This window comes from Xylaria bambusicola (genome assembly GCF_022495145.1).
Source record: "Xylaria bambusicola strain CBS 139988 unplaced genomic scaffold F5B22scaffold_100, whole genome shotgun sequence".
Classification (NCBI taxonomy): domain Eukaryota; kingdom Fungi; phylum Ascomycota; class Sordariomycetes; order Xylariales; family Xylariaceae; genus Xylaria; species Xylaria bambusicola.
This window is the reverse complement of record NW_025953653.1, coordinates 13,359-32,095: the sequence shown is the minus strand read 5'-3', so window position 1 is coordinate 32,095 and position 18,737 is coordinate 13,359. Positions and strand designations below refer to the sequence as shown.

The window sequence follows — 18,737 nt, the reverse complement described above, 5'->3', positions numbered from 1 at the left end:
CTCTCCTAATAGGGCATTTAAGACATGTTAAACATTGCCCCGCCGGCCAGAAGGTCCAGCGTGCCGACTCTTCCCTAATCCTCCTCCATATCCACACTAACAGAGACAGTTGGTTTGTTTGACCGCGGTGTAGCCGGTGAGAACACCCGCATCCGATGGGTTTGGCTACACTATGATAGTGATCCACGGAGGGATCTATGAGGATGGTATTCGTGCAAAGTAAATACGCGTCTACAGGTCTGTGTATCTGTAGGAATACCGAGTCAGTATGCCCAGCGAGTCAGAAGCACAGTGCAGAGGCAGGCCGGTGTTGCCAATACCATCAATCAATCACGAAAAAGGCCTGTCGTGACATGTTGGTTTGGCTACATCAGGGCCTGAATAGCAAGGTGACTGGCTCGGTGTGCATGCAACACGATCTGTTGCACAGATAAGCGACAACACAGTCATGGGACTGGCTCATAGGTGATGGAAGTTGGGATGACGACTACCTCCCAGACCCTTCTACGTGTCTTGTAAGGCATGCGGCGACAAGACAATACTTGTGTGCATCACAGAGAGAAACCATCATTGGTTCGATGGCCCATCTATTGGCCTCGAACGTTTGAAATACGTGCTGAGCATCACATGGAACGATGCTTGTATACCGTAACTGCTGTTATTACCGGATTCCGGATTGAAGACTGATGGACCGATCACGGGCGCACCAAGGAGAAAGCACTTGTTCTGAAGCACGAGATTAGCCGCTATGTACACTACGAAGTACAAATAATCCTTCTTCAGAGTCCTTCAATTCGCCGAGTTTTGAGCGAGAAAACCCTCACTAGGAACAGCTAGAAAACAACACGGAGCGCCAGCGGTTGCTAGTCATGGAGAGTCTCCGCTCCCGGCTAATTGTTTAAACGGCTAGCAACTACCTGGGCAGACCTGGGTAGCACCCTGAGGCAGCGTACAAAGTATACGTACCATCTACTGTACGTGTATACGATCATCCGTGATGTGTAAGTAGATCGTAAGAAACGGGAAATGGAAATGCAGCATCTCAAGATGCAGATTTTTGCACACGGCCATCGCACTACCGACGCTAGGATATGGCCGACCGGTGATATCTGAGGCCCTTTGCCACAGGTGCCACAAGTACAAGAAGTACAAGGCACACGTACTAAAGCCGTACCGCGGCCAATCTCCAATCTAGATGTCTCTCCATGTCTCTCTGACCAGCCCACCGAGGCAGATGGAAGGTAACAGAGAGGAAAGGCAGATCAGTAGGCCAGATAGATTGATCAGGCTGGGCTCACGTCGTGTTCCGGAACGACTTATGATTCAACCGCGACGGATCAGGTCAGAGCAAGGTCAGGCCGTGGATGATCTCTGTGTGCGTTGGCATTCCTCCGTTCTCGTGACTCCCAATCCAGCATCTACGGTTACGCTACCGGCTAGGATAGGCAGTCCAGAGGCAGTCCAAAGTCCTGTAGCTGTCTCTGAACTGGCGCGGGTCAAGTACAGCTGGTAACAAAGGGTCGACTTGCTCAACGGCTGGTTTTGCTTACTGCTTTTTACCTATTCCAGCTACTGCCGTGAATATGCATATACGTACTCAGCATCCTCAGTAGGTATGCGTGTTTGTACATACAGTAGTATGGCGGCTGGATGGTACCAACCCCTAGTCCTGGGTCCCTTTTTGTTTTTTTCGCCTCCCAATATAATTCCCTTGTATCGGATGTGATCAGGTGAGCGCGCTCAGCCTCGGTGCAATCAGCCAGCGGGTGCTGGCCGCTCGGGTCTCGTCTCGCTCCCTCTTCCCCCACACAATAACCGAGCTCCAGTTCTCGGCGTCTACTTTGTATTGAGAGGTAGGTAGAGTAAGTAAGTATGTAGGTACCTACTGTACTTACTGAGTCCGCTGCAACAGCTCAATTCCCATTCTGCAAGCGCGACTGCTCATCGGTCACATGCCGTCGCCCACGACTCGCTCGGGCACCAATCCAGTTCAGAGCTTCATCTCCCCCTTCTCATCACGAGCTACGCGCAAACAGCAATCTGCACCGTCCTACGTCTTGAACACAGATCCCTATGGCCGTCCGGTGGCCAATTAGTCGTGCATCCCTCTTTTTCTCAGTACACCGCGCCTCCTCTACATAGTATGCAACATGCCGGCTGTGTTGACCGGCTTAAAGTGCGCCACCGGTAATTGAATACACAGACAACTACTGACGACTCTTCGGTTAGTCGCCCAACGGCTGATGTCGCCAGCTTGCGCAAACGACTGTTGCGGACGGAAATTCCAAATACGTACAAATGAGGGTTTCGGACGACCTGAGAATACCGTGCTAGTAATCGTACATCATACCACCGAACGCAGGCCAAGTTCCCAGTCCCAAAGCCTTGGGTACGAACATAATTATATTCAATTAAATGCTCCCACGATGGTGGAGAACGCTGCAAATCACTACAGTATGGTTGGTCTCCCGCTACGTGCACGAGATAGTGTACAGTAGGTGTTGCTGGCACAAGGGTATCTTCCTTTCTGAACCCTATTAGGGAACACTCTGACACCACGAAAACCATGATGCATGATGGAACCCTGAGTACTGAGTATTACTTACTCGCCCCCCGAGACTGTCCGGACTTCGTGGATTGTAATCGAGACCACGAGTCTCAGCACACCGGTCTCGCGCATAGCATACACTTATTGCTTTGTGAGTTGACAAACACCATGCCATATGTAGAATCAACAACAGCCTTGGAGACGGCAGTTTATGCTCAATCTCGAGCATTCCATACGCGCGGCCGTATCCTCAATAATAGTTTGTCACACGACAGGAAAGAAATATGAAATTAATTCAATGTGGAATATGCCCACTCCTCTCCACCACCTTGGGTCGTGCCGTCGCTCCGGGAGTTGCAGCGCAACATAGTGCCTCCTTATTCAAGGATTTCCGTCTTTTGTTTTCGATTCTCCATTCGATCCATATCTCTGCAGGTCTGTAGGTCTGTTTGCGGATTCATTATTGACATCATAATCGAAATAGCGATTATAACTAGCCACCCATCTAGGTATCGGGCGTCGGACCAGGTGCTTGGCGTGGTTAGGTGTGTGTAGTGTAAATGGTAGTAATACATTCATTTATTTCCCTCATCTCGCCGTCGATGGTCAATATGCCACACATGATCGGAAGTTACTTGCACATTCGCTCCATATCAATTTCCCAAGTGATGTAGTCTAGAACGGAAGGGGCAATTTCAACATGCGAGTAGAGAATGCGAGCAACGATTCAGAAACGCAAAACAATCACACGTGCGACCAGGGGGGGTTCTACAGGATTCCTCTCGGTGAAGTTCGTTTCAATTACGAAGCAGAGATACGATGTACCTGGGCGCGGGATGAAGCCAGACATCCCCCCACGTCTACACTAGGCATTGACGTGAGTTGGTCCATGTGTTCCGAGCGAACTTGTTGGAGGATTCCAGCTGAGGATCAAAAACCAAGGTGCGTCGTCGGCTACGCAAGCAAGCTGCGGGAGCTCCCTTCCCACCACAATCTAGAGGAGCCATGGGGATTCCAAACCATCATTGTTGTCCACATATCCATCCAATTGCAATATGCCCGCGTCGGAGGCGATGGATGACACCATACTTATGACCGACCACAGCCTTTTTGCTCAATGGAGTACCTAGAACAAGCCTGAGGATTTTATCGTCTCTCCAACTTTCCAATTCAGGGTAGGGTCTTTGGGTGCATTCTCCATCTCATCTTCGGAAACCAGCCCGTTTCTAGAACATGTCAGAGCAAGTACCCCTTCAAATAAGAACATGAGATCTTAGTGCACAACGATCGTGAGCAATCGCAAACTAGTTCTAGCTTCTGAACGTAGGATAGGCTTGTGTGCTGCTGTACGATGTAACGTATTGTTGTATCAGGATTCCACGTACCTGGATTTGCCTACCGCCTACTATCAGATATCAACCATCACAATCGATAGCGTACACACGATGAATGGTGAGATAGGGATGCCCAGGTGTACATAGGATTGTTGTTGCTTACCTGTTTGTCAGGGAAATGGGCGATCAGTTCTGACAAGTGACCGGCCACGTTCCCCGGAACCGGTGTGCCGGACAGGGGGGGTGATGGGGCCAAGCCGGGTCACGAGTGCTTCCCGTCCACTTGGTGGGACACCATTCCCCAAACTGGTGTAACGCGCAGAGGCCCTGTAATTATGTTCGCATACGGTAGAGGCAAGAAATTAACTGGTTGAAAGGAGATTGATAGTCTGATGTTGGGGATCACGGTTTGCTGTGATACCAATATCTAAGTATCGTATACTCAATGCATTATTCTACGAAGACCAGAGGGCGCAATATTCGCAAGGATGCCAGCTTTTGCTCAAGCTTATTTGGGTGTGTGGTATGCGGTAACTCAATCCGAGGTATAGCTACTTTTGCATTATGTCGTGCATCATGATACCACGCGTTTGCGTGCTACCGTGATAGTGTAGCGATCAAACACCACCGCATATCCCACCTTTAGTGAGTGAGTGAGCTCCCTTTGATACTAACGACTTGGCGTATGGAAAAGGGAAATAGAGCTATTTCCTGCCGCAACAGAACACCAACAGAATGCTGGGTACTCTAGGACATGAAGACATTATGTCAGCTCAACAGCATTAAAATGCGTATATATCGAGGATTGATTCGCTGAGGACCGATAATTCAAATCTAGCAACGGAGTGGCTGGAATCTAGCATCTCCGTATCCAATTGATCTAGGTTATCACAAACGCCGAGACAACTCGCCTCAAGCATGTCTCAGCCTTCTGACTGAGCAACCCGATCCGGGGGCGATCTAAGGTTCATATGACGCCGCCGGGAATCTGGGAACTGATACAAGTTCGATTCAGTCTGGTATGTGGCCGCACATATGCCGTAAAGAATTCCAGCGGCGTGGAACGCTGCGGGACGCACCTGCGGGGGCCTATCTACTACGCTGCGCGACGATATAATACCTTATTTCGAACCGATAAAATTAGTTGTGAGTAGTCCAAGAGATAGCAGGCTCAATAGTCTCCCTCGATCCTGATCTGTCTCGGAAAAAGGCTTTCAAACAGAGGCCAGCTACATGTCGCATTCCATCCCTCGTTTTTCTTTTCTTCTTCGAGGTGATAGCATTCGTTTCAGGTGTTTGCTAAAGCAGGCATTTATTAGACAAGACTACCGGTAGTTATATCAAGAAAACCAATAATCCGGGGTAGATTCGAATATCAAGCACTGTATCCACGTCATGTTTCAGTTAGAGTGTCAGTTTCAATGTTGGTTTTCCCTAAGTATTGTCCACGACCAAATGTTTCCACATTTTCATAAACACTGGTATACAGCCTAGATAGATATCGTGCATCCGAATCGTGATTGCTTTTGGCGATCCGACCATCGACGGTTTGGGATTTGTATTCTTGCACGTGCCCGTGCCAGTGAGTCATAGGAGCCAACGGAAAGAAACAAGCTGTCGCCGTCCTATAATATCCTCTTGCGTGTGGTGCAGAGAATAGCTTCGCGCCGTTTTTTTGCGACAGCTCACTTTCCACATAAAGACTTGGGAAGCCACTGTCTGCAGCCCTGCAGCCGTCGGGTTCTTGGTCCAAGACTCACGTCACCAACCGCCTGATGTAGGTACTGCATTCGGTAAATTGAGCCACTAGTTGATTAAGCATTGATTTAGTACGGAAACACTCTGCTGCAATGCCAAATAGAACTCAATTGGCAAAAAAAGGGGTCCTAGTTTTGCAAAGTACGGGTAGGCTCGGCCAAGTTCGGGTATGTCTGGCAAGTGGTTAGTTAGTTACATTACTGTACATGTACTTAGTATGTCGTTCATTTGTATTAACCTTAACCGAGAAAATGATCCCATAGCGAAACCCCGCGTCAGCAATCATATGAATTTCTACCAATGGAGTATTTCAAGGTAATCACCAATCACAGCAACGCTCCTTGCTTACCGTTTCCAGGGTTGCAATCCGACGACAACTTTGGAAACCAATAGCTCTACTGTAACAACTTCAAGGATACTGACCCTTCACTCAGTAAATCTAAATGCAGAAGAGGCCCCCTTTCTAGACCGAAGCTCAAACAAGCTGTCTACTGGTTGCAACTCAGGAACTTGCCTCTTGTCCTAAAATGGAACTTTCCATTCCTAGCAAAAGACCCCTAAATGTCAACCATTCCTTCGGGAGGCAACGCCACTCTTCCAGAATGCTAGCCCCAACAGTCATACACTTGCGTAGAGTACCTAGTAGATTACGTTACTTAGCCTCGGATTCATGATTTACCTTGCCTACATATGTAATCTGTGCCCGCAGAGCGCACAATTAATTGAGTGTCCTATACAACGTCAGCAGGCCACCCGAGCCGGCGCCGACGCAAGTAATGCTTAGAACGATTTTACTCCAAAGGAGATATATATCCGCCAGGGACAGCCGGGCCGGGCAAGCCATAACATCGGTCAAGAGGTCACGACCTGCCTGTCTGACCAACCAAGGGCACTTTCATCCCGCCGCCGACCAGGGGAACCTTGTTGTGCCGTGCCCTTCGCAACGGCTATTCAAGAGGTTCTGATTTCACCGCGCGCCTTAAAATCTTACTCTCAGCTGTAGTGTAAAGTAAAAGAACTCACTGTGTGGTGCTTCTGTACAGTACATCAATACGGGTAGACGAATTTGTAGGGGTCTGTAGGGGAAAATATGCCAATCAACTGTAGCATGCACGACACATGACTTCCCCCAGTCTGCCCCAGGTTAGATGGTCCTCTAAGCTAAACTCTACGAATTCAGCGCTGAACCCTGCATATCCAAGCCCTGCTGTCAAAGGCGTGAATTCGCTAGCCATTGATTGGAAGAACATTTTGCCTGCGACGCCGGAATACCGCCAAAACCTATCACGTGGGGTGCTGATGGAATTGGTCTGGACTCCGTCTTCGTAGTTGTCGGCGTTTCTTCCCTAGCCCCGTGCTAACTTTCAACTAACCAGGATATTTGGATATCGAGAATTGTCTGTTCCTGGAAACCCCGGGCTCTGCCCGGGGTAAGCTAGAGCGGTACGTAGATCCTGATCCATTTCTCCATGAAAGCTACCATCGTAGCTCGTTTCTCCGTGCCGCGGAACTTAAGCTTAGATAGAAAATGTTCGGCCATATACATCGAGCTCGGTACAGTACATCACAGCTAAAACATACTAAATTGATTGACCACGATGGTGACGACAAGCTCCGTGAAGCACGTGAAGAGTAGAGGCGTCCTGGGAATTTGCCACCCAATGGTCACACTCGCCGGCAAAGACTAGAGAAGACGTCTAGACTACAGGGAAACATCTGATGCTCCAAAAGAATCTGGGGCTCTCATGATCAAGAGCGGCTCCCTGCCGAGCCCCGCGTTCTATGGCCGAAAGGGACCCCAGAATTGAGGACCCATAGATGGTCTAAGAGTGCTATGCATTAACCTAAGTGTCTTACTTAGAGTCGAGGTTGTGGCGATAGCATAATCTACGTGGCATGTTATTCGACTAGACATATGCGACTCATGACCTCGTACAACCTTCGTGAGATACGTGTTCCTATTCATCATATTGAATATCGCGACTTAAGGTCTTCATTCCACTATTGTTATTTTATTATGATTTTAGTGCTCTTTCTAATTATTATCAACACTGTGAGTACCGTCACTACAGGTCACCTGCGCATCAGATCCTCTAGGCTTAATTATGATTAAGGGATCTGACGCATCTGACATCTTACGAAACATGGAATTGCCCAGGACACGTACTATTCGTATCCAGCAGCCTCAAAGTCGATCCACATTGAAACGTTCAGTAGGTGTTCTAGATAGGCATGCCTCTTTGTGGCGCAAGAACTTAATTATAGTTATTCTTCGTAGGTTGAGCAGCGTCTTGAGCAGCGCCCTCGGGCTTATACTGTAGTAAAGGTAATCTCAAAATACCACCTTATCTCGAGATCACTTGAGTCCTGGTCAGGTACAGAGATGGTCAGTTGATTGCTTGGGAGTGGTTGGAGACGCTGCATGTCAGAGGGGAAGGGGCATCGTTACCATTCGCAAGATGCTCATTTCAGCCCTGCGGCGCGGCAATCTTGCTGTCTGCTGCGACCTAAGTATACCTACCAAGTCCCAGTCGTACGTTCACTGCGGACTGGCGATATGGCCTACAAATAGAATGGAGTGAAAACCTGCCTACAGTACTAAGTGACTCCGAGACATACAGTCATCATCCCTATTGTTGGGCTCGTACGAGCTCGTCTATCTATCCTCTTTTTAGTCGCTATTTTTGCCGCCCTGTAGGCCAAACGTTGCATCGTGTCGCACACTCGGTAATCCACGCTTTGGTGTTGGGACCTTGAGAGCTCTCATTGCACTCGCACGCTAACTGATCGCCGCTCTGAACATAAATGAAGCACCACAATCGTTCCACGCCTTGTATCTAAGACCTCAATACACAAAGAGTACATGTAGTCACATAATATACATCTAAACTTACTAGCAGACCAATAGCGATCCTTCTGCTGATCTCCCCAGGTTGAAGCTGTCCTGGTACCAAAAACACACAAAAGTTCCCCTGTAAGTATTTAGTCAACAGAGAAGTCCAGTATCCGCGAGGGAACAGCAACAGCAACAGTAACATAACCAACCCTACCTATAATAATCCGCACAAGGCTAACGACTGGTAGCTTGTTGCATATAACATCACGTATAACATCACGTTATGATCTTACAGATGTCGCTTCCTCGCTCCGTACTCGGAGATCTTTCAGTAGTCCTATGGACAATTCTGCGTCACAAAGCCGCTCCATCACGACGGGCAGAAAGTCTGAATGGGGTGGCACATGAGACAAGGCTGTCGAGACGGTTCGTTGACCTCCCCGCCCTTCCCCCGGCTACCCTACACTTCCCCGCCACCGATGGCCGAAATGTTCCCTTCCCCCAGAAAAGGGTCCGAGGACCACGTTTCTGGAGGCTCGCAACCCCAGCATCTGCCCAGCACATACAGAGCTAGTATGGAGGTGAGGTGTGACTCGATCTTGATGCTCCCCAACGAGGGACCTGGCAATGTGACATGAATCCTTTCTGATGTTTTCGCGAACCCCTGCCGTGCTCTCTTCAGCCACACGGCTCTGAAAAGGTACGGTAGGAGCTGTCTTTCGAGGTATATGTGATACGCGGCCCATTCAGAGGGTTGGATTTTGAGCATGCGCATATGCGAAGTACGGTTTACGCGCTCCTGCATAGGCCTTTTTCTGAACAGTACTTACTGGCCATACCTACCTACCTATCCATCCCTTTCAGATTTACTATTTAACGCAATGTTTGTAGCTAACCTTGCATATGAGATAGTTTTAGCAAAATAATGTTGCACATTTCAGTCTAGGACCTCTGGACGATTTTCCAGCTAGTAAATTGTACTTTTGTACTAGTCAGGTCATGGCCCTTCACTAACAATTTACTCGTCCAGCCAGCCCTACGAGGTGCTGTGACGCCATACGACCAGGCAGACGTCTCCAACGATGTGCCGGTACAAGATAACGCTGTAACGCTTACGGGGATTCGGTCAGGGTGGGTATCGTTGAAAAACGCCCCAAATCGAGATGAAACAGACTGTCGAGCTTCTTCTTTGGGGTATAATGTCTCTTGGGTCCTTGTGATGCGACGTGATCCTGCAGACGTCTTTTCACCGCTTCCTTTTAGCTTGATCAGTGCTAGAATGGACGTGCGGAAGAGGAGGGGACGGTGGAAACGGAATGGGGGCAGAAAAGGTCATCAGCCATTCCTATCCTTCCCGTGTCGGCGTCTTCCTCCTCGGAACTCCAGCGGTCTAATCCACTATCCATGTCAAATCATCTGGCACATTGTTGGTTCGAGGGTACAACCAAGAAACAACACGCACGATCAGGAATTGTTGGTGATATCAAATGGTGACATGCGCTAATAACTAATTTTGCTGCTCATTGCCGAGTACTCGGTTGCGTGACTCGGGCCGACCTTATTGAACGCGTCGCCAAGGAAGTTTGATGGCAGAGCGTACCAACGGCTAGATAGATGGTCGATGCTACCAATTGGAAGGGTTGTATAGGTAGTGCGGGACAGATGCGGGAACCATGACCGCGGATGAGACGCGGTCTGGGGATAAAAAATGAGAAATAAAAACTGTCTTACCTAAAAGATATAGCTAAGATACGAAGACGCGGGGAAAGTATCCGGGCAAAATTACATACCGGTAGTACGTTAGAGTCGAGACCCAGCTCACTATTTAGATAACCGAAGACCGCGGTCGAACTGTTAACGACAATACCTAGCCTGCCTTATTCTTCCCGGGCCAGCGGATCCAACCAACATCATATCATTAAGCACTCGGCACTCACAAAGACCTCAGATCAGACCTACTATCAACGCGTTGGTCAGCCGGTCGCGTCTCTACACAGTACTTATGTAAGTATCGTTATCCAGGGCTTGATGATTGATCTGCATCTGCGCCCCGCCTGGTTAGGTGGCTCGCTTAATTGCCGACCGTTTCGGAAGGGAGCGAACTTATGATATCATAGCAGTTCGGCCAGGTTACCGTTATCTCAGACGATCACATGTAGGTTGACTACCTATTTTGAGATGTATTATGGTGTTAGAGAGGCTATCAGCTTGATGCCGCATGGACTTTTGGTCACTAGATATGTTGACCTCATCTCCCTCCTGTTTCTGGGGGTCAAGCCGCTGCATGAACAATGGAGGATACACTACTGCTAAGGGGGTGATGGTGATTCTCCATTTGATCAAATTATCTTTGCTGAGCACGGCAAGGGTGCTTAAAGGGGACAGGTAGATCGGACTGATTGAGGAGGCATCGAGATCTAGCGGTTTACAATAGCACGGATGAAAAGATGACACCGGTGTGCTGGGATTAAAGTATGGGGAACAGTGACTATACCCACAAGTGCTGCTACCACCGGAGAACGATCGACATTGATTCCCAGTCCGCCGGAATGCTGCATAGGGGGTCGAAAGGTGATATGTGCTGTACTGTCGATCTCACAAACGGTCTGTTTAAATCTACATGGTCATGAATGTCTCGCAGCTCCTCAATCCGGTGTTCGCGAGTATGAAAGTGAGACTCGCATATGATGTCATTGCCGTATCTGGCTGGCATTGGTCTTGATGAGGGGGTTAGCCACTAAGATGAGTGTTACTGTACGACATCAGTCACGTCACGAACGGTAAAGCCGTGACAGAGTTGTCGGAGACGACGATTGGCCAGGACATGTCATATTGGTTATTAGAAAAGCAGGCTAGATAGGGTATCTATTTACAACGGCTGTGAAGCTTCAGACGGCGAGTCATATTCCAGATCTCAGCAAGCACGTTTCCTGCTTATACCAAGAGCCGAGCACTATGACTCTAGGTATTAGGTGTCGAGGTCAACCTGTTTTCCCATGTTAGAGACAGACTAGAGTTGAATTAAAGTGCTCTTCTTCATTTTCATATATAGGATGGCGCAAGCTGGTCACAGCAATTTAGTGGTGAGATTAGGGAATCGAGGATCGAGGATCGAGGATCAGCTCACATGCTCGTCAAACTATGTTGCTTGTAGTAGTACGTCTTGAAGACTTGAGGTAGGGGTTTTGTATCTCAATGTTCAGGCTTAGGGGAAGCAGAGAACAGGGTAAAAGAAAATAAAATAAAAATTAAAAGTGAAATAGAATAAACATAAATTTAGTGATCATAAAGTATTCCCGGGGTTCTTAGGATTCATACAGCTGTTGCTGAGACTGTATGGTGATCAGGACAGAGTAGTACACTTGCGGCCGAGACCTGTCTACGTGGGATCAAGTCTAGAATCCTGAATATTTGATGTTCAGCAGTCTCAAACTCGCATCCCCCTCTCCCTAGGGGCGTTGCTGACTAGAGTTGGATGATAGACACAGTGTCGCACATAGATTCTGGTTGTGAAGCAGGACCGGAGTAGTCAGACACGTGCTTGTCAGCATTGGCATCGTCTGCAAGTCATATGTACCGAGATCATGGGCCCTTACCAAACCTGCAAGAATGACTTGTCAGTTGGCTTGCAGATAGATCTTATTCGCCGGCTCTGGGCCTCCTAATTCCAACTCCTTAGCGAGTCCCTTTTTTGGTCTTTCCTCGGAACCGGGCACAGGTGAAGGGTTGCTATGGAATCCTGGACCACTGACGGACAGTGGAGGTTATGGCAATCTCTCCTCCATCGTCAGGCCAGCAAGAGCCAACAGGTATCATATAACGATGTTTCTGTATGTTTCTGCGCATATCCTTAGGGGCAATGAGACATCACAAGCTCTCCTTTTTTTTCCGACGACTCTATCATGTCAGCTTACCAGCATCCGTGGTGCATGCAAGATGTATGAGCATATCACACCTAATTCTGATTTTCCTTCTCTATCACCGCGAGTCGCGGTGGAGGTGAATTCTATTCTTAACCCCCCCCTAATACGAAGTCCCTTAAGTACTGCTGTTGTTCCCGTATAGCAGGATCTGTCAGTTGAATATGAAGGATACATGGCTAGCTGACTATTTCGTAGTAGTGGTCACTGGAGCCGGCAGAACTCGTTGAATGTCATCTCAGAAACCCGACAGTATCAAGACAATCCGGTTAAACTTGCTCCCGTAAGCCCAACTTCAGTGGAGTAGTCATGTCTTAGACAACTACTACTGTAAGTTAACATACACCAAAGATCGATGATCAAAGAGATAACCTGATTCGAGCTATAGCATTACAGTGCACTGCAGCTGAGACAGTCATTAGAGTGCATCGGGTGTTCGCTGTCCCCGATGAGTCTTTGGTCAGCGGCTGTACGCGCATAAGCTATAACCATCGAATGAATGGTGCTGTTTAAAATTGCGTATGCAGCCGATCAGATGTATGTTAGCAAGGTGTGAAAGAGCAGTCTAGGGGTTGAGGTGGCGAGTCGTGACAGTACGAAGTAATGAATGTATGGCCCTCCATCTGGTGAAGCAGTCAGCTCATCGGGATTTTCAGTAACGCTTCGGCACGAGAGATGAGGCGTTCTACGGGTGTGGCGTTAGATCTCCCAATCATGTGTATCAAAAGGATTGCCAAAGACTGATCACGCGCGCCTTGTCAATCCTTGGGGGCCAAGCTCGGAAACACCCCCCCTCCCCATGGAGAAGAGATGCAACCCAAGAATGACCTCAGCCTCTGCTGAAAGAGCTACAGTAGCCTTGTTATAACAACGCCACTGAACGCTTGCCCGCCCCTTTTGATGTTGCTTCTTCATTTCCGCCGTACTTCTTCCCATGGGGTGGGTGCTTCCTCGGCCCCTATTGGAGGGCTGTGTTGGTGATGATAATTAGATAAGCGTATTCTAATCAACCACAGGCATGATAATTCAAGCTATAGTATGATCTGTGGTTAGTAATGGGGCGCGGCAACAGAGTTCCCTCGGTCCGTTCCTTGAGATAGCTACAACTAATGAGTATACACCGCAGTGAGCACTCACGGATTAGTGATAACCTAAGCCAGATATCCGGAGCATCTTGATTGACTGACATAGTATTGATACACTTCTATCATTGATCCTCCCCAAGAGCGCTTCTATAGTCAGGTTTCTGACATTTCGGACATCGGGAACACTCATTCTGCAACTAAGGTGATTGACATGATTACACATCTGTCATCTTACAACAAATCGACATGCCAGCTAGGAGGACCTCCATCAACGTTTCAAGGTTAGGAATTATTAACGCGCAAATTTCCAATGTGGGAATCTCTCACCGCTAGCATTGGATTCAAGCCATCCATTGTCGCTCGAGAGAGTTTATTCTGAAACTGATTACTCCTGCTATCTTGATGGAAGGCATTCATGGTCCCCTGAACAGTTCTCAAGGGACCTATTTCATATTCCGCATGGCTCTTGTGTCAGCCTTGATTGGTAAACCCTTAGATAAACCTAGACAATACGCCACGGAGAATACCCTTGGCACACTCTGAGAGTTTATAGTACGGTAATAGTACTGCTGTTTTAAATATATCGACCAATAGGATCTCCAAGGTATCCTCAAGCTAGGGTAACTACAGCTATACAGCAGTAACTTTTCGCGATTGGTTTAACACCTACAATAACTACTGTGATCACGGTAGGGACCTCACCCCAGAGCCCAAAAGCGTCGACTTGTCCGCCGGGCTTTGCGGGGTCTCCCAGGATGTCACAGGGTTTGGAGCTGCAGGGTGAGCTGCAGCCTGCACAGCAGGAACTTGCATTTCGTGGGGGATACACGGTTGTGGCGGTAATGAGACCAAAAGGCGAAGCCGTCCAAGAACCAGCAAGCAGTCGCAGCAACGCCGAATAAAAAGGCTATCAAGTCACCTTGATCTGACGTTTTCTGTCTTGTTCTGGATATAAGTAGGACATGGGCCATGGTCGCAATCACCTGCTCACCTCATACGGCTCATTCTCACGCACTGCATGCAAGGCTCCTTTGTGCCAGCACATCAACTCAACCAAGTTCACTACTTGGGGCGACATCAGCTTATCATTGACTCCATGAACGAGGGCTATGACAGTTCATGCGCAAATCAGCACCCCTATTCGCCTGGGCAAGTCATCCTACCTCGAGATATGAGAGGTGATTAATCAGTGCACTGTACAGAAGAGAATATTCGTGAAGGGGTGGCAGGAGGACTGTATCAGTAACCGGGTCTTGTGATGGCTGTCCGTTGATATTATCTATTATCGGGCTTGGCCGTAAGCCTGCAGGTGTTCTGCAGCCGGAACAGCAGCCACATCGAAGCATTTTCTTCCACACGGAAAACAAAAGTCCAGGGACAGGGTTATACTTATATATATAGCGAAGTTACCAAGGCCAAGTTGGTGTTGGCTTTTATTTCTCGCTCGCTTCTTGTCGCCGGGGGTCATCAATGCGCATAAGGTGACTTCGGTTCGCGGACTTGCGAGCTGCCCGGTGTATCGAGTAGGTACTTAGACCTCGGGGGAGGTTATCTCTGAGGCGCAACGGGGCTATCTCGGATCTACCTATTCAGAATCGTTAAATCTCTTGATATATCTGCGTACCTATGTAAGGCAAGGTGATGATACACTTTAACGTCCCTGTGCTCGGCCGTCGCTTTCTGCTACACTCATTTCCAACCGGTGAAATCTAGGTCGTACCGAAACTGCTAGGGGACTGCGAGTCATACGAGGGACTCGGGGAGACTGTTAATATCACATTCAGCTCGTGGCGATCTGCCTTGGGGATAGCAATTATCGACCCCTCGCTAAATAATCGATACAGCACGTTTGGGGCATTAGATAGTAGTGAGCCCGCACTTTCCCAGCTGCTTGCTGTCGACGATTTCAGGCACATATGAAGGTAACGTACGGTTTGTCCGAAAATGACCCAGACGTATCCCCGGGAGATTTGGTGCAACTTCCGTGTTCATGTCCATCAAAGCCTCGGGGTGCAGTAGAATGCTTCCAACTCGTAACATCTCTGAAAAGGGGGTAATACGACGACACTACGCATCTTTCGAACCGGTGGTCGCTTGTTTTCTATGGTCCTTTTCAAAACTCGAAAGCGCACCAACGTTTAAAAGGACGAGGACGCAACGGCCTCCGATGGTAGAGGCATATGATCAAGGACTACTTGGAGCGATGTATCGTACCGTAGTTACGCATGCAAGATAGGAATTTGCCTTTTCATGAATTGCAGCTGAGTCTCAAATTGTTTGCTCATTTGTTCATTTACGCGGGGCGACACGCCTTGTTCTGTAGTAGTAACACAGCTTCTCATTCAAACACCAAGTAAGGTCCGTCACCAATCAATGTAAGTCGTATGAAAATGCGAAATGGTCCTGCGGGGGCGAAAATTATCAGCACTTTCTTACTTAGTAAATGAACTACTGTTGGTGCCGTCAGTACACTACAGTAGCGTTCCCGAGAGATCGGTTTCAGGGTTTAGTGGGTTAAACGCTGGCTCTGACTGGTAATTGTCACCGTTCAATACTACCTGGGGCTCCATGTGTAGGATTCAGGACTCGGGCTCTCCAGCCTGGTGTGCGCACAATTTGTAAGTACGTGGCTACAGGACCGGCTGGGTGCTGCTCGTTCACTGAAGATATTAGTTCCCGGTTAACAACCCCGCCGGTTAAATGGTTCCGATTGGAAGAGACATCGTTAGTTCGGGTCACGACACCAGTGATTCTAGGTTAGACGGGATCCCTTTAACCGGCTCTGGCAGGCTTACGTGGGAAACATCCTATGCGTTGATCTGCTGGTCGAGTCTATTTACCTTAGTAACCGGGTAATCGAGCCGTTGCATGAGTGTGTCGTATTTCTTACATGTTCTTTTTCTGCTGTACACGAGGTGTGCTTAGTGCCTGCAAGACTACCAGATACAATGTATTTGCGACGTCGTTGTGAGTGTATGGCTTGTTTTTCTGCTTCACCAGTGATCCCTATCCCAAATTCATTTGACGCTTCAGGGTCAACGTCGTTTCGTTTCAGCTCATCTGACCATGTGAACAAGATGGAATATAAAGCAACCCCAGCGTACGGGCGCGTACAATTACTCGTTTCAGAATTTGCCTAGCCCTAGACTGACACTCAAGAGATTGCCAAGCTAAGACCGCGGCATGCACTCCATACTAGGACAGCGCACTGAATAGATTGTATCGTTTGATTAAATCGATGTAGAAGCCGCTGTGCCGCGAGGCCGCGCTTCTAACCCGAAGACTCGGTCACGGTCTGCGCTTCGCTCCGTGCCCCATGCCTCCTTAGTAGTAGCCTAGACCCTGGGGGCTGAAAGCACGATACTACGAAGGTTCTGGTGTGGTGTCCTGACCTCCAACTGTCGCTTCACTTCTGATCTCTGTATGTCAAGGGATCAGCAGCGGAGAGTGCTGGTCTAGGACCATTCTTGTCGTAAAGGGACAAAACTCGTACCAACTCGTACCATTCCCAACACTTAAAGGACTCGAGACACAACGCTACCATCTTGATAGGCAGGTAGAAATTGACGCGGCGAGATGATCCTCGTTGACTGGCTGGCTTGCTAGCTCGCTTCAAACCGTCCCCGCATGTCTAGTCGTCACGCGCCCAACGCCGGAATGTCCAAAACACATCAAGGCAACAATTCGAAGACTCAGCCTTGATATGGCCGGAATCCTCCGTGCTTGGGATTTCACTCTGACCCCCCATTCGTTGCATTGCTATTTCACAATAGCAATCCATATACAGCCCTCCCAACTATACCTTTTCGCTGTTAGCCAATGGCCTGCACTTCTGCACTTATGAAGGCGTTGCCTGTCATATGAGCGTATACCATAGCAGTTGGAAACCTGTCAGTTCTACTTAGTGGAATTTTGGCAAGTGCCCTCCCTATATTACGATCTCGAACAAGTCTTGGACATCATGCTTCTTCAGAGGGTTCATCTAGATAAGTCATTAACGCCAAAGTGACCCAATTATACCTGGCAGCTGAGCGCTTTCGAAATTTCTAGAGCAATTTTACACTATTCGAGATGACGGGAATGAGCTGCATGACCTCATGAAATATCAGTCGGGTCATGCTAAGACAATTAGACGAGCTCTCTATTCATGGCGACAAACCAGGACATTATCGTCACTCCCTTCAAACTATTAATCACAGAATATACATAGTGAGTCGACGGAGGCTCACGGTACATGCGGCTATAAATTTGTTAAGATATTGTAGGTTGATTGCCTGACATTTACCACCACCCATTCACATGGTAAGTTATTACGCCTGATACATACGACCTAAGCGTTTCGCATTGCAGGGCTCATAGGTATCCCGTATGGTGCCTGATCCCATTCGGAGGTGCCACATTATTTCTAGTCATGGAGAGATTTTTGATCTAGAAGCTACTACTTCCAGCCCGCTGATCATCTTTGCAATGCGCTAGACAGTATCGATATGCAGTTCTCAACACAACTTACCCCAAAAGTAGTTAACACTCATGCATCATCAAAGCTCTCATACGAAGTAGTCGGCTGTTCATGCGGTAGCAATGCATTACATTCCATCACTGGTCTAGATCTCCAACCATGCACACGAGAAGCCATTTATGCGCCATTCAATAGTACTAGGCTCTTGGGAGTTACCAACCTTGGCCACTACTGACCAGACACAGACGCAAAGGGATCATGCTCAAGCCAATGCTCATGCTTAATCAATAAGATATTCTTTTTCTCAATTCCGGGGTTATTTCCCGTTGTTCGTACTAGGCAGTGTGATCGGAGAAAGTGTTTGCTCTGTCTGTTGACTCTTGAATGAACTTGGTCCCCGGCGATGCAACAGCAGGATGGTCGGCATAACGCATAGCTCAGTCTCAATGGAGAGGCCTGTAAATTTGCCCATATGTAATGTGATTACGATGATAGAGCGCAGCTAATCTCATGATTCATTGCTAGTCGCGACGGCCATATGAGTGGTGTCTTCAGGCAGGGTCATTAGAGCTTTGAACTGCACAGACGTCGCTTTCAAGACGCTCTTTGATGGCTACCAACGATATCGGCAAGGATCCATGCTGATAGCGCGTTATATACCCAGAAACAAACTTAGCTAATTCCTCATGAAAGTTGCGTGTGTATGTAAGATACTTTGTTGATAGAAGGCAAAGGCCAGTTCTACGTAATAGCTGTTTCGATATTCTTGTACAAGCTCTTTAATAATACAATACCAA

The 18,737-nt window shown here is 48.2% G+C and overlaps 1 protein-coding gene across 1 annotated transcript; it reads left to right on the top strand.

Annotated features, from left to right (window-relative positions):
- The first annotated feature begins 8,773 nt into the window (after positions 1-8,773).
- F5B22DRAFT_41636 (uncharacterized protein) lies at positions 8,774-10,279 on the top strand. The gene is made up of 2 exons (XM_047971595.1): positions 8,774-9,057; positions 9,507-10,279. Exons 1-2 carry the CDS (start codon positions 8,869-8,871, stop codon positions 9,978-9,980), a joined length of 663 nt encoding a protein of 220 aa, XP_047824786.1. The 5' UTR covers positions 8,774-8,868; the 3' UTR covers positions 9,981-10,279.
- Positions 10,280-18,737: the final 8,458 nt, after the last annotated feature.